At 37.9% G+C, this 12,348-nt stretch overlaps 1 protein-coding gene across 1 annotated transcript in view; it reads right to left on the reverse strand.

Annotated features, from left to right (window-relative positions):
* LOC105488231 (mannose receptor C-type 1) overlaps positions 1-12,348 on the reverse strand; it is a 98,152-nt gene that overhangs the window by 23,776 nt on the left and 62,028 nt on the right. Inside the window, exons 15-21 of the mRNA XM_011752104.3 lie at positions 12,181-12,325; positions 10,525-10,566; positions 9,079-9,242; positions 6,294-6,361; positions 4,424-4,524; positions 3,580-3,725; positions 3,066-3,180 (exon numbers count right to left, since the gene is read on the reverse strand). Of these exons, the coding sequence (XP_011750406.2) occupies positions 3,066-3,180; positions 3,580-3,725; positions 4,424-4,524; positions 6,294-6,361; positions 9,079-9,242; positions 10,525-10,566; positions 12,181-12,325 (781 nt within the window). The remainder of the gene's footprint in view (positions 1-3,065; positions 3,181-3,579; positions 3,726-4,423; positions 4,525-6,293; positions 6,362-9,078; positions 9,243-10,524; positions 10,567-12,180; positions 12,326-12,348) is intronic.

Genomic DNA, 12,348 nt, shown 5'->3' on the forward strand with positions numbered 1-12,348 from the left:
GAAATACAAAAATTAACAAAGCATCGGTGGCATGTGCCTGTAGTCCCAGCTTCTCAAAAGGCTGAGGCAGGAGGATTGCTTGAGCCCAGGAGGTTGAGGCTGCAGACAGCCATGGTTGTGCCACTGCACTTCAGCCTGGGCAACAAAGGGAGACCCCATCTCTACACAAATCAATCAATAATAAATTGCTCACATCACTGGATGATACTATAGAATATGGCTTCTTGCTTATCAATTCTGTGACCAAGAGGATGGTGGCAAACATCCAAGAGACATAAAAGGTTGAATTGTACATGTGTCCCTCCCCTTCCCTCGGCCCACCACCAGGCCTCCCATGGCAGCTGCCATCTGGGGCCAGAACCACCACCTGAGCCATTACTTCCAAGACCGACAAGTACCTACTCTACTAAACAACAATTTGCAAACATTTACACTTAAACACGTCTCCTGAATGTAAATAGGAAATAGAATGACTAAGCACTCAGGGTTACTAATAGAAAATACAAAATAGAAATCTGCAGAGATGTAATTATCTGTGTATTCATGAACAAACAAGTTCATGGAATTTCAAGCAATTCCATTGCTATACGCTTACTCTTTCTGCAGAGTAGAAGAGGCAGCTACCATCTCACTCAGAGACTTCTATTTTTCTCAATTAACTAAAGATTTTTAAAAAAAAATTCTTCCAACTTTTTCAGAAAAGAAAAAAGAGCATAAGTACAGCTAGATATGGTGGCTCACACCTGTAATCTCAACAATTTGGGAGGCCAAGGAGGGAGGATCACTTGAGGTCAGAAGTTTAAGGCCAGCCTGGGCAACATAGAAAGACCCTCTCTCTACAAAAAAATTTAAAAATTAGCCAGGTATGATGGTGCACACCTGTAGTCCCAGCTACTTTGGAGGCTGAGACATGAGGATTACTTGAGCCCAGGAGTTGGAGGCTGCAGTGAGCTATAATCACATCAATGCTCTCCAGCCTGGGTGATCAAGCGAGACCCCGTCTCTAAGAAGAAAAGAGCATGGGTAGATAGTTGTTTTGGTTTTGTTTTGTTTTCCAAATAAGACCATAACTTTTGCCTCATCCCCAGCTTGAAATGAAACATGGAAAAGCTCTACCTGCCAAGATTCAGCACTTTTTTCTGCCAACAACCACAATAAGAACTCAACGACGTGTGCCTGTTTTGCCAGGAATAATGTTATTTTATCTGAAAATTGTTTCCTTCTGCACATCTCTATTATCCAGTTTCAGTTTCATTGTGCCAGGAATCAGCACTTTGTGGTTAACAGGGGAAATCAATTATTGTGTTTCTCTGCTGGGTAGCTAAGCCCAAAATGGGGTAGGCCAGTTGGAGAAATGTGAATGTTATGTTCTTGTACTGTGTGCTTTGGTTTGACCCTTTTCTTTCAGTGCCTGACAAATTGCTCAACTTGTCAAACGTTCTCAGTGAAAGCTTGGTTGGGATTTATTGTACAATGTGTTCTCAGAGAGCACATGGCAGCATTCACAAAGCCAAATAAGACTTTTGAGAGAGCACCCTACATGTTTCTAGTGCCTTTCTTACTTCCTATGTTTTTCTTCTATTTTCTTTCTCGCACCATTTTTGAAATAAATGATTCTAGAAGTCAAGGAATCTCAGAACCAAAAGAGAGCTTACAGAATATTCAGTCCATATGTCTCCTACCATGTCCTTATAAAGTTATATATAAACCAAACAACTGTTGAGCATCTTCTGTACTACATACCAGCTAACATACAGGATGCTCTAGCATCCATCTGAGTATCTTCCAGTGTAAGCATTTTCACAGCCCTTTAGAAACTTCACCTTCCTCACAAAGCAGTCTATCCAATCAATTCTGTAACAATGGCCCCTAACCCCTAATTTTAAGCCTAAATCTATTTCCCTGTGACCATCGCTCATTGGTTCCGGGTCTTGTATCTGAGGCGACACAGGGTGATCCTTCAAAATCCACATCCTCTCTTTTCCAAGTTGTATAACCTGAGAGTCTTTCAACACTGACTCACTTGCAGTGATTTCCAAACCCTTCATCAGTTTAGTCTGAATCTCCTGCAGTTGGTCAAAACTCTCCTTAAAGGGCAAGTCACAATTTAACCTAATACCTATTTCAGTGGATGCCTCCACAGAAAGATCAGGTACAAATGGTGGGTACCTTTCTTTTGATGACAATATCATGATTTTTCCATCTTCTCTATGAATATGGTGAATATTCTCCTTCATAGTTCTTTCTTATTTTCATGTTTTATCAAAAAATGTTTCAAAGCCAGGTGTGGTGGCTCATACCTGTAATCCTAACACTTTGGAAGGCTGAGATGGGAGTTAAGACCAGCCTGCGCAACATAGTGAGATTCTATCTCTACAAAACAACAACAACGACAACAACAACAACAACTTTAAAAAAATTAGCCGAGCATTATGACTCAGGCCTGCCCTAGCTACCCGGGAGGCTGAGGCAAGAGGATTGCTTGAGCTTAGGAGCTCGAGGCTGCAGTGAGTTATAATCCTGGGCAACAGAGTTAAGACCTTGTTTCAAAAAAAAAAAAAAAATCAAAATTTGTTCAAACTTCATATTTAAAATATCAATTGTGTTGCATTACAAGTTATACGATCAAGTGACTAGAAGAGTAATAAATGGGAAAGCAGCAATTTTTCATCTTATTACTAGAAGTACTCTTCTTTGACTCTTTGGGAGCAAACTGGTTTGGTAGAAAGCTGGACAAGCCTAGGTTTCATTCCCAGCTCGACTGCTTAACAGGCAAGCTCCTTCACTCAAAGCTGTCTATGCACCATTTCCCCACTCACAAAATGGGGTTATAATACCTGCTTCTTAGAGTTGTGATGACTTTATATAAGGACTTTATATAAAATAAACAGCTTAATATGCACTATAATTGAATAAAATAGTTTTCAATAAGCATTTGATTTTTTCCACTTTCTTAGCTTTTACACTGGAAAACCAAAAAGTCATTTACTGTCAGCAATATTTTACCATTTTGCAGTCAAAATTCGATATTTAAATGCACAACTAATTGCAAAATGGCCGCATACCTTGCTCTTTTTCATTTTGTATGGAGACCAGATTCCCTCCAAAGCCTATACAAGCTTTTCGTGCCTCTTGCCAAGTTTTTCTTTCTTCTTCAACAAATCCAAAGATTTTGAAACACTGGGATGGAAGTGGGGGCAGAAAAAAAAAAAGAAAAACCATGGGGGTTAACTAAAGATGATCAACTTTGCTCTACCAAAAGCAAAATTATTCATGAAGATTATAGCTAAATCAGAAATTTCTCACCACCAACTAGAGATTTAAAAAACTGTTAGTTTTATGACCCACTCACTTTCTTTGCAAAGTTTTATTTGCCCTCGGGAGAAAGGGTACATCAATGTGGGTAATATCTCAAGTATGCTCTCAATTTCCATAGAGAGTTTGTCATGCAAATCTTCACCTAGTCTTGCCAAAAATTTTCTAAAGTGATGAGGCTAGCAAAAGTTAACTTTGAGCTGAAAGATTTGCGTCACTCTCCATACTGATCAGTGCCAAGATTGCAACTAATTCTCCTAGTACCTTGTTGTTGTAGAAATTCCAGCCTTCCTTGCACCCTGATGGGACCGAGGGTTTCGTAGGCATAACCGTGGTAGCATTGATACTACTGTTATGTCGCTGGCAAATGAAGGCATTTGGATAGCCACAGTTAATGTCATTCCAAAACCCTAGCAAAGAGAAAAATAGTTAAATTAGATTCACATGTGTATGTTTTAAAACATTATTTAAAAAAATATATTTATATTTTACAAGAATTCTCAAAACTTATTTAGACTGTAATCAAACTTGGCTTTTACATATGACTAGAGGTATGCAATATCCTTTTGCTGTTTTACTTAAACTAATAATAGTTCCACTTTATAGAGAGCATCCTATGAAGCAAACAGGTACTTGATGTTGCAGATATATTACCTAAATGGTAATAGCTAATAATAATAACCTAACAATAGCAAACTTTGTATACACCAAGCATCTACATAGTATTTTAGATGTATGATTTCATTTCATCTTCTCAACAATTGATAGATTCTGTCATTATTCCCATTTTGCAGAATAATAAGGAGCCAGAGAGAAATAAAGGAGATAGATAAACAAATTCTGGATAATTTTTTTCAAATCAGAACATGAAAAAGTGGTTCCTAATTTGGGAAGAAGTGAGAAGATGAACTATGTCATTTACTAGTGTAAATGTTAAGCATCCATTCTCCTTATAAATTGAACTGCTATGTTGCTAAAATTAGAATTATCCTTTATTCTCTCTCCTTATCTTGCCTGACATAGCGCACAACTTGCTACTTTTAGTCTAGGCATGTGGCAAATGACACGCCATGCCACAAAGCAAATTCAACATGCATGACTTGCCTACCTGAATTTGAATACATGGTCACACAGTTTTCATCCTCATTTGCAAAATTGGGTTCACCTGTGGCCCAAGACACGTAATCCACTTTGCTTCCATCCATCCAACTGGAAAAGAAAATTCAGGCATTTTGCAATGATCCAATCATTAGAATAATTGGATACAGGTCAGGAGCAGTGGCTCACGCCTGTAATCCCAGCACTACAGGAGGCCAAGGCGGATGGATCACCTGAAGCCAGGATTTTGAGACCAGCCTGACCAACATGGCAAAACTCCATCTCTACTAAAAATTAAAATTAAAAAAAAATTAGCCAGGCATCGTTGTGGGCTCCGGTAATCCCAGCCACTCGGGAGGCTAAGGCAGGAGAATCGCTTGAACTGGGAGGCAGAGGCTGCAGCGAGCCAAGATCGCACCATTGCACTCCAGCCTGGGCAACAAGAATGAAACTTAGTCTCAAAAAAAAAAAAAAAAAAAGTTGGCTACAGCCTACTGGTGGGGCAGGACAAGTCAACCCAGAATAGGGAGACCTCCAGAGAATGGCAGGAAAACCCCCAATGCCTGAGTATTTGGTGTGTTCCATGCATCGCACTCAGCAGTGGGAACCCTCATGCCACGTCTAGGCTGTCTTCTTTTCCCTCCCAGGAAGAAACCACCTTTAGTCGCAAAGTGGAGACCCTGATTACTCTGGAAATGAGCCAGAGACAAAAATCCTCCCATAGTGCTCCCCGGGCATGATTCCCACAAAACCAAACCACCCATGGAGAGGCAGAGCGTATAGAATTTCTCATTAGGCTCACTCTCTGATTCTCGTGTTTACTCTAGTTTCTTGTAATGTAGGTGGCCTAAACTTATGTCTGCAAACTACAGAAATTCAGAGACTGTGAGAGCCAGAAGGGGACCAGTCATGAGATCATCAATTTGACTTTTTCACATTAGAAATGATAAAATGACGTTCCTTGTCCAAAGGAAGATCCAGCATTTGTACTCTTGAAAAATAATGACCCTGTGGGGTATGGTGGTGCATGTCTGTCATCCCAGCTACTTAGGAGGCTGAAATGGAAGGATTGCTTGAACCCAGGATTTCAAGGCTGCAGTGAGCTGTGATTGACCCATTGCACTCCAGCCTGGGCAACAGAGCGAGACCTGTCTCAAATAATAATAATAATAATAATAATAACAACAATAAGGACCTTGAATTTAGGTCTCTATTGCTCAAAGATGACAATAGCAGTCCCCTGGAATACATGAGGCTAAAAAAATCTGTATATGAGCCAGGAGGACATATATGCCCTTCAAACTCTAGAGGACATATGTATTAATGTACAAGAAAAAAAAACTTAAATGTATTAATTTCCTCATGTCCCTACAGCTTTTTCTGGCTCCTATATCTAATAGAAAATGGGACAATCACTCTTTTAAAGGGAAAGTATTTCCTGCAATTTGAAAGTGTGCTTCAAAATAATGCTGCTAACACGGGGAACAGGGCAATAGGAAAGGATACTGTGGTTCCCAGCAGCAAGGTTAGCAAGGTTCTCATCCCAGATGGGATTACAATGTTTTAAATAAGTTCAGTATTTGTATATGTCTAACACAACTTTTTAGTAGATGATTTCCTGACAGATGATGACATCTCAAAACAAAGAAAAGTGTAGCTTTGCAAAACTGAACCCAATTTTGAGTTGTTTGTTTGGCATTTGTAGTGCTGAAAATATTTAATAGAATTATTTTGAATTCTTTTTTTAAAGTTGCTATTTCAATTGAGAATGCTGCAGGATTTTAAAAAATGCATTCCACAAAGAAAAATCTCAAAATAACTCCTAGGTTTCGGTCAGAACACTAACCCAAGCAGAGCTGTTTCCAGCTTGATTTACTTACGCAAACTTTTTATCCAAGCTGATCAATAAACCAATGAAATACGCGGACTGTGCATCATTTCTGTTTACCTGAAACAAGGAAGTTTACGTATAATTTAATTTAGAATCACACAATCGGCAAGTTCTTGAACAAAACATACATATTAATGAGGCAGCCTAATCGAAACCTTTTCTAGAGAGGAATTTCTACAGAAATGTAGGACATTCTATATGACGTTCTTCCTAGAAATAAAAAAAAATATGCACACAATTTAATACTTTGAATTTGTAAAGCAAGAGTCTTTTCTTTGATGCGTAATCCTATAATCCTGACTGGCTACTTTGTTTTAAAGAATGTCTTCAACAATGTAACTATTGTAGGCATTTAATATTATAGAGAATGATTTAAGGCATTTGCTTTACAAATTCAAGTTATTAAATTGTGTACAAATTTTTTTATATAAAAAAGAATCATATATTAGATTTATTTTATACATATCATGTTTATAATTTATCATATGTTTATAATATATCATATGTTTATAATTATAAATGTAATAAATATAATTATATATGTAAAATAAATCTATATGTCAAATATATATACAAAATATATATATGAAAAATAGTCACCCTGTGGGAGATGGTCGTGCACACCTGTAGTCTCATCTACTTGGAAGGCTGAGGTGAGAGAATTGATATGTATAATATATATTATACATACATTACATATATTTCCTATATATATTTTACATATAGATTTATTTTAAATATATTTATTTTATATATATTATTTAAATATTTGTTTTTATACATTTTTATGTATATATTACATATATAATGTATATCTGTGTATAAGCAAGGAGGATATATCTGTTTTTCAAACTTGGGAGAATATGTGTATTCATGAGCAAGGAAAGGAACCCCAAAATGTATTAATTTCATTATAACGTACTATTTCACTATATATAGATATATTTGATTTTCATATATATATTTGTGCAATATTAGAAAACATCTTGAGAATTTCAAAGCAAGCTATATCCACAAGATGATGGTAAGCCGGACTATACTCTAGTACCTTTATAAATCAAATGCATTTTTATTATTTCAGTACTGTTCAACTTATTTTTTCCTGCTTCTCTCTGTTACCTCCTCTCTGGCAATGAGGCCATGAAGAATTTTAATCAGAAAGATACTGAACAAAGCACTCTTGGAAAAAATAAATTATAAAAATAAATTATACCTTCAGTGATAGGTATATTGATGGTATCACAATTTTGTTACAACCAAGAAAGATGATTATAATAAATAATCAAACTGCGTTATATGTTGGCCAACAATTTGGGCCAAGTAAGCCAGATTTTTAAATTAAAAACTAAGCTATATGATACACAAAGGGTCCAGGACTGACATATAACAACTAGTTAAGAATTACAATCTTTGCAAATCAAATTAGTGAACTCAAAGCCAACAAGTATGGATCCTCACAAAATCCAAGCTAAAAAACGGTTCTGGGACTGGGCACAGTGGTTCACGCCTGCAATCCCAGCAATTTGGGAGGCCAGGGCAGGCAGATCACTTAGGGTCAGGAGTTCAAGATCAGCTTGGCCAACATAGTAAAACCTTGTCTCTACTAAAAACACAAAAATTAGCCAGGCATGGTGGTATGCACCTGTAGTCCCAGCTGCTCGGAAGGCTGAAGCAGGAGAACTGCTTGAACCCAGTAGGCGGAGGTTGCAGTGAGCCAAGATCACACTACTGTACTCCAGCCAGGGCAACAGAGCGAGACATTGTCTCAAAAACAAACAAACAAACAAATTATTCTGAGTTCTGCAATTCTGCACTAAATATTTAAACAATAGGGCATAACTTGTGTTATGACCTCCTCCTCCTCCTGCATTTCCATCTTTACCTGGACCTTTGGAGGTGCAAATTCAGCACATAATTAGAAATTGTGCTAGGGGGTACCAATGGTAGACATTATGTTTATCATATGTCACTGTTCCATCCTTAAATCAATGATGCTCTATGAAAAAATGCTCAACATCACAAATTATCAGGGAAATGTAAATGAAAAATCACAATGTGACACCACCTTACTCCTGCAAGAATGGCTATAATTAAAAAATAAAAATATAATAGATGTTGGCATGGATGTGGTGAAAAGGAAACACTTTTACCTTGCTGGTGGGAATGTAAACTAGTACAGCAACTCTACAAAACAGTATGGAGACTCCTCAAAGAACTAAAAGTAGAAACACAATTTGATCCAGCGATCCCACTACTGGGTATCTACCCAGAGGAAAATAAGTCATTATATGAAAAAGACATTTGCACACACGTTTTTAATATTTGCACAATCTGCAATCACAAAAATATGGAACCAGCCTAAATGCCCATCAGCCAATGAGTGGATAAAGAAAATGTGGTATATATATACTATGGAATACTACTCAGGAATGAAATAATGACATTTGCAGCAACCTGGATGGAATTGGAGACCATTTTTCTAAGTGAAGTAACTCAGGAATGGAAAACCAAACATCGTATATTCTCACTCATAAGTGGAAGCTAAGCTATGAGGATGCAAAGGCATAAGAATGATACAATGGACTTTGGGGACTCAGGGACAGGTAAGAGGGGGGTGAGGGATAAAAGACTACACATTCAGTAGAGTGTACGCTGCTCAGGTGACAGGTGTACCAAAATCTCAGAAGTCACCACTAAAGAACTTTTCCATACAACGAAACACCACCTGTTCCCCCCAAAACTGTTAACTTTAAAAAATGTATTGATGCTCTTACATATTTCCATAGAAATTTCTTTTCACTTTCACTTTGAATAGAAACAAGATCACCAAAATTCCTCTTGCAAAACGCTCGTGCATTGTCCATGGTTTCCTTCTCTTTGCTGAAATAATACTGGTAGTCTTTGTAAATAACCCACCCATCTTCAGTGACTGGTGGATCTGAAAAGTTAACGAGAAAAGGCCATGAGTTTTACACAGACAAATTCAAGAATTTGGTGTGTGTAGCACGCAAAGGTGAAAGGGATAGAGCTGCTATATCAAGAGGCGTCTGCAACTCTGAGAGACCACAACAGCAGAATGTCTACGTCAAACACAGACATTTGAATCCTCAGCCAAAATATCCACTTTCTACCAACCCAGTAAAAAGGACCCATTTTGTATTCCCAGCTAAGTTCCATATGTCATTACCGGGTAAAAGAACTCTGGGTGTCACTCTCATCAATATGATAGCATAGCTGCAAGGATTTATATACAACGCACCCATAATGTTCTAGATCAGAGGAGTGGGAACTATGAGAAAGCAGCTTTTACCCCAGTATAAGAAGGAAAAAAGAAAAAGCAAAACTTCTAATAGATGGACTTGGGTGCCTCAGGGTAGAAGCAAGGAATTCTCTTATCAAGTGGACCCCTCAGGCTTTTTCCACCACATGGGGTTCCATAGTTCTGTGCTACAGTAGGTTGAATAAAAGCCCCCAAAGATATCTAGTTCCTAACCCCTGGAACCTATGAATGTTAGCTTATAGGGAAAATAGGACTTTATAGTCATGATTAAGTTAGGATCTTGAGAGATGGGAGGGTTCTCCTGGATCGTCTAGGTGGGCCCTAAATGTAATAACAAGTATCCTTATGCAGAGGGGCGGAGGGACATTTGACTAAAAGAGAAAGAGGCAATGTGATCACTGGAAGAAGATGCTACATTGCTGGTTTTGAAGGAGGAAGGGGCCACGAGCTGATGAGTTCACAGAATGCAGCTCTAGATGCTGGTTTATAAAGGCAAGGAAAGAGATTCTCCCTTAGAGCCCCTAACGGGAGCGTGGTCCTGCCAACATCTGGATTTTGGCCCAGTGAAATTGATTCCAGATTTCTGACTTCCAGAACTGTAAGGGAGTAACTGCGTGTTATTTTAAGCCACCAAGTTCCTGGTAACTGGTTACAGCAGCCAGTGGACACTAATATATGTGCTAAAGAAGAAGAACCCGGGACCTTGGAATTGATTCATGAACCCTTGAGAAACTGTATTAACATGCCTTATGTTTGCGCATATGAGCTTCTGTCTGGAGAGGAAGACTCAAACTTCCATGACATTCTCACTCATAGGTATTAAGGACTTCTGCCCTCTACCTTCCTAGGGCAAGTAATTTTTCATTGAGAAAAAAAAAAAAAAAAAAGAGGCAGGGAAAGGGTTATGAGTACAGAGATCAAAAAATAAGAAAACACCTACTGTCTTGAGGAGCTGGCGTTGGCTCAGGTTTTGGTGTTTGTCCTGTAAAACAAGAGCAAAGTAGAAATAAAGCGTACTTAAACTTCTGCTAATTACATTTCCTTCTATATTCACTATTTTCATGAGTCAATATTGCTAAAAACTTAGTTGTTCTCTTTTTTCCCTTCCCTTTCTTTCTCCAATTTGTACATCATGTTGTGGAGAGCAGAATGAAGGAAAAGAGAATTAGAAGTGAAGACTTAAACAAATCAGGTGCAATCAGAGCCACCAGAAATTACAGCCACCACAGTTTTCAGGCACAAGTAGCGTCACATAAAGGAAAGGAAAAAAAAAAAAAAAAAAAAAAGAACATGAGTTTTAGAATCAGAAAGCCTAGCTTCAAATCCCAAGCCTGGGTTTCAATCGTTTAGCCTTAATTCTGTCAACTAAACCAAATAGATTAGTTTGTGAAAACATGTGAGTTATTGGTATGTAATAGGTGTTTAACAGATGTTCGTTTTTCAGTCAGACATCTTATAATCTGTGAAATTATTTATGATTTCATTAGTTGAAATGATTAAATGTGAACTATTTGTTTATAAAATATTTATAAAATAGAAAATGTATTTTCTTTAAGAAAATCTGTTTTTCTGAAATGTATGATTTACTAAAAGTTAAATGAAATATTTTTCTTTCCAATTACTTAATGACATATCTGGATGTTGTTGAAAGCTGATAAAGGGACTCAGGTTACCTAGCTTTTGGGTTGCTGAATTTAACATCTGCAAGAGCAGAGCTACAATAATGCAAAAAGGTACTAGCCATTGGTAGCTAAGAGACCGTTAAAGGACAATGGACCACCACTGACTACTTGTATTCTAGAAACTCTGAAAGCAATAATAAGCAGGAGGATGGAAAATAAACAAAGCAGTAAGTCATCTCCAGCTATAGAGCTGAAATGGTTGCCAAGATTCCCCAACAGCAGAGGGCAATGTGGTTCCATTTATCCATTTACAACGGAGGTATTGAGGTATATTTTGGTTTGAGGGTAGGTTTGTTTATTTGATGGTTGGTGTGTTGGTTTCTCTTAACATTAGAACTCGGATCCTCTGGCCTGACTTGGATATGTAGAACTTTCTAAGTCCCAGATAATGACTGTCAGCATGCATATTGTTTGACCATCAATAACATGGTGGGGCTCATAGCATCAGAGGCCACTTCAAGGTGATTGTTCACTGTGTTGAACGTTTATCTGAGAAATCAATACTGAGAATATTCAGACTTAGGGAAATGTTCCCCTATTTGATGATTAACGTAGGTCAGAAAGTGAAAATTCCAAAACGGCAGTTGCATTTGCATTATTCTGCTTACGGCGTAGGACACCCACAAAATTCTACTGCTATGGAACCTGGGCCAGGATCAGAGCTGCTCTTGGGAACTATTTGGGAGGATGTGACTCTTGCCCAGAACTCCTGGGTGGCCTTTTGATCTTCTCTGTTCCTTTGGCACATTTATCTGTGCTTACCAACTTCATGCTTATCCTATGCAATCATGGCCACTGACAGTTCCCTGATTCTGTTATTTTGTTTGTTTGCTTCTGCTAATAAAGGAAAGATACTGGGGTGTCAGGAGGTTAGTCTACCAAGCTGAGATAAAGGAGAGAAGAGCTGATCATACCTTTGTGTATCTGGCAAATCCAGTTGTTAAGGTGTTCACAATTAATATCATTCCAAGACATACTAGGGTCTCCTTTCAGCTCACCACAGTATTCAACATTTTGATAATTATTAGGTTCTCCATAAGCCCAGTTTTCATATGAAACCTATATTAGAAACATCAAACTAC

Source organism: Macaca nemestrina, chromosome 9 (genome assembly GCF_043159975.1).
Source record: "Macaca nemestrina isolate mMacNem1 chromosome 9, mMacNem.hap1, whole genome shotgun sequence".
NCBI lineage: Eukaryota > Metazoa > Chordata > Mammalia > Primates > Cercopithecidae > Macaca > Macaca nemestrina.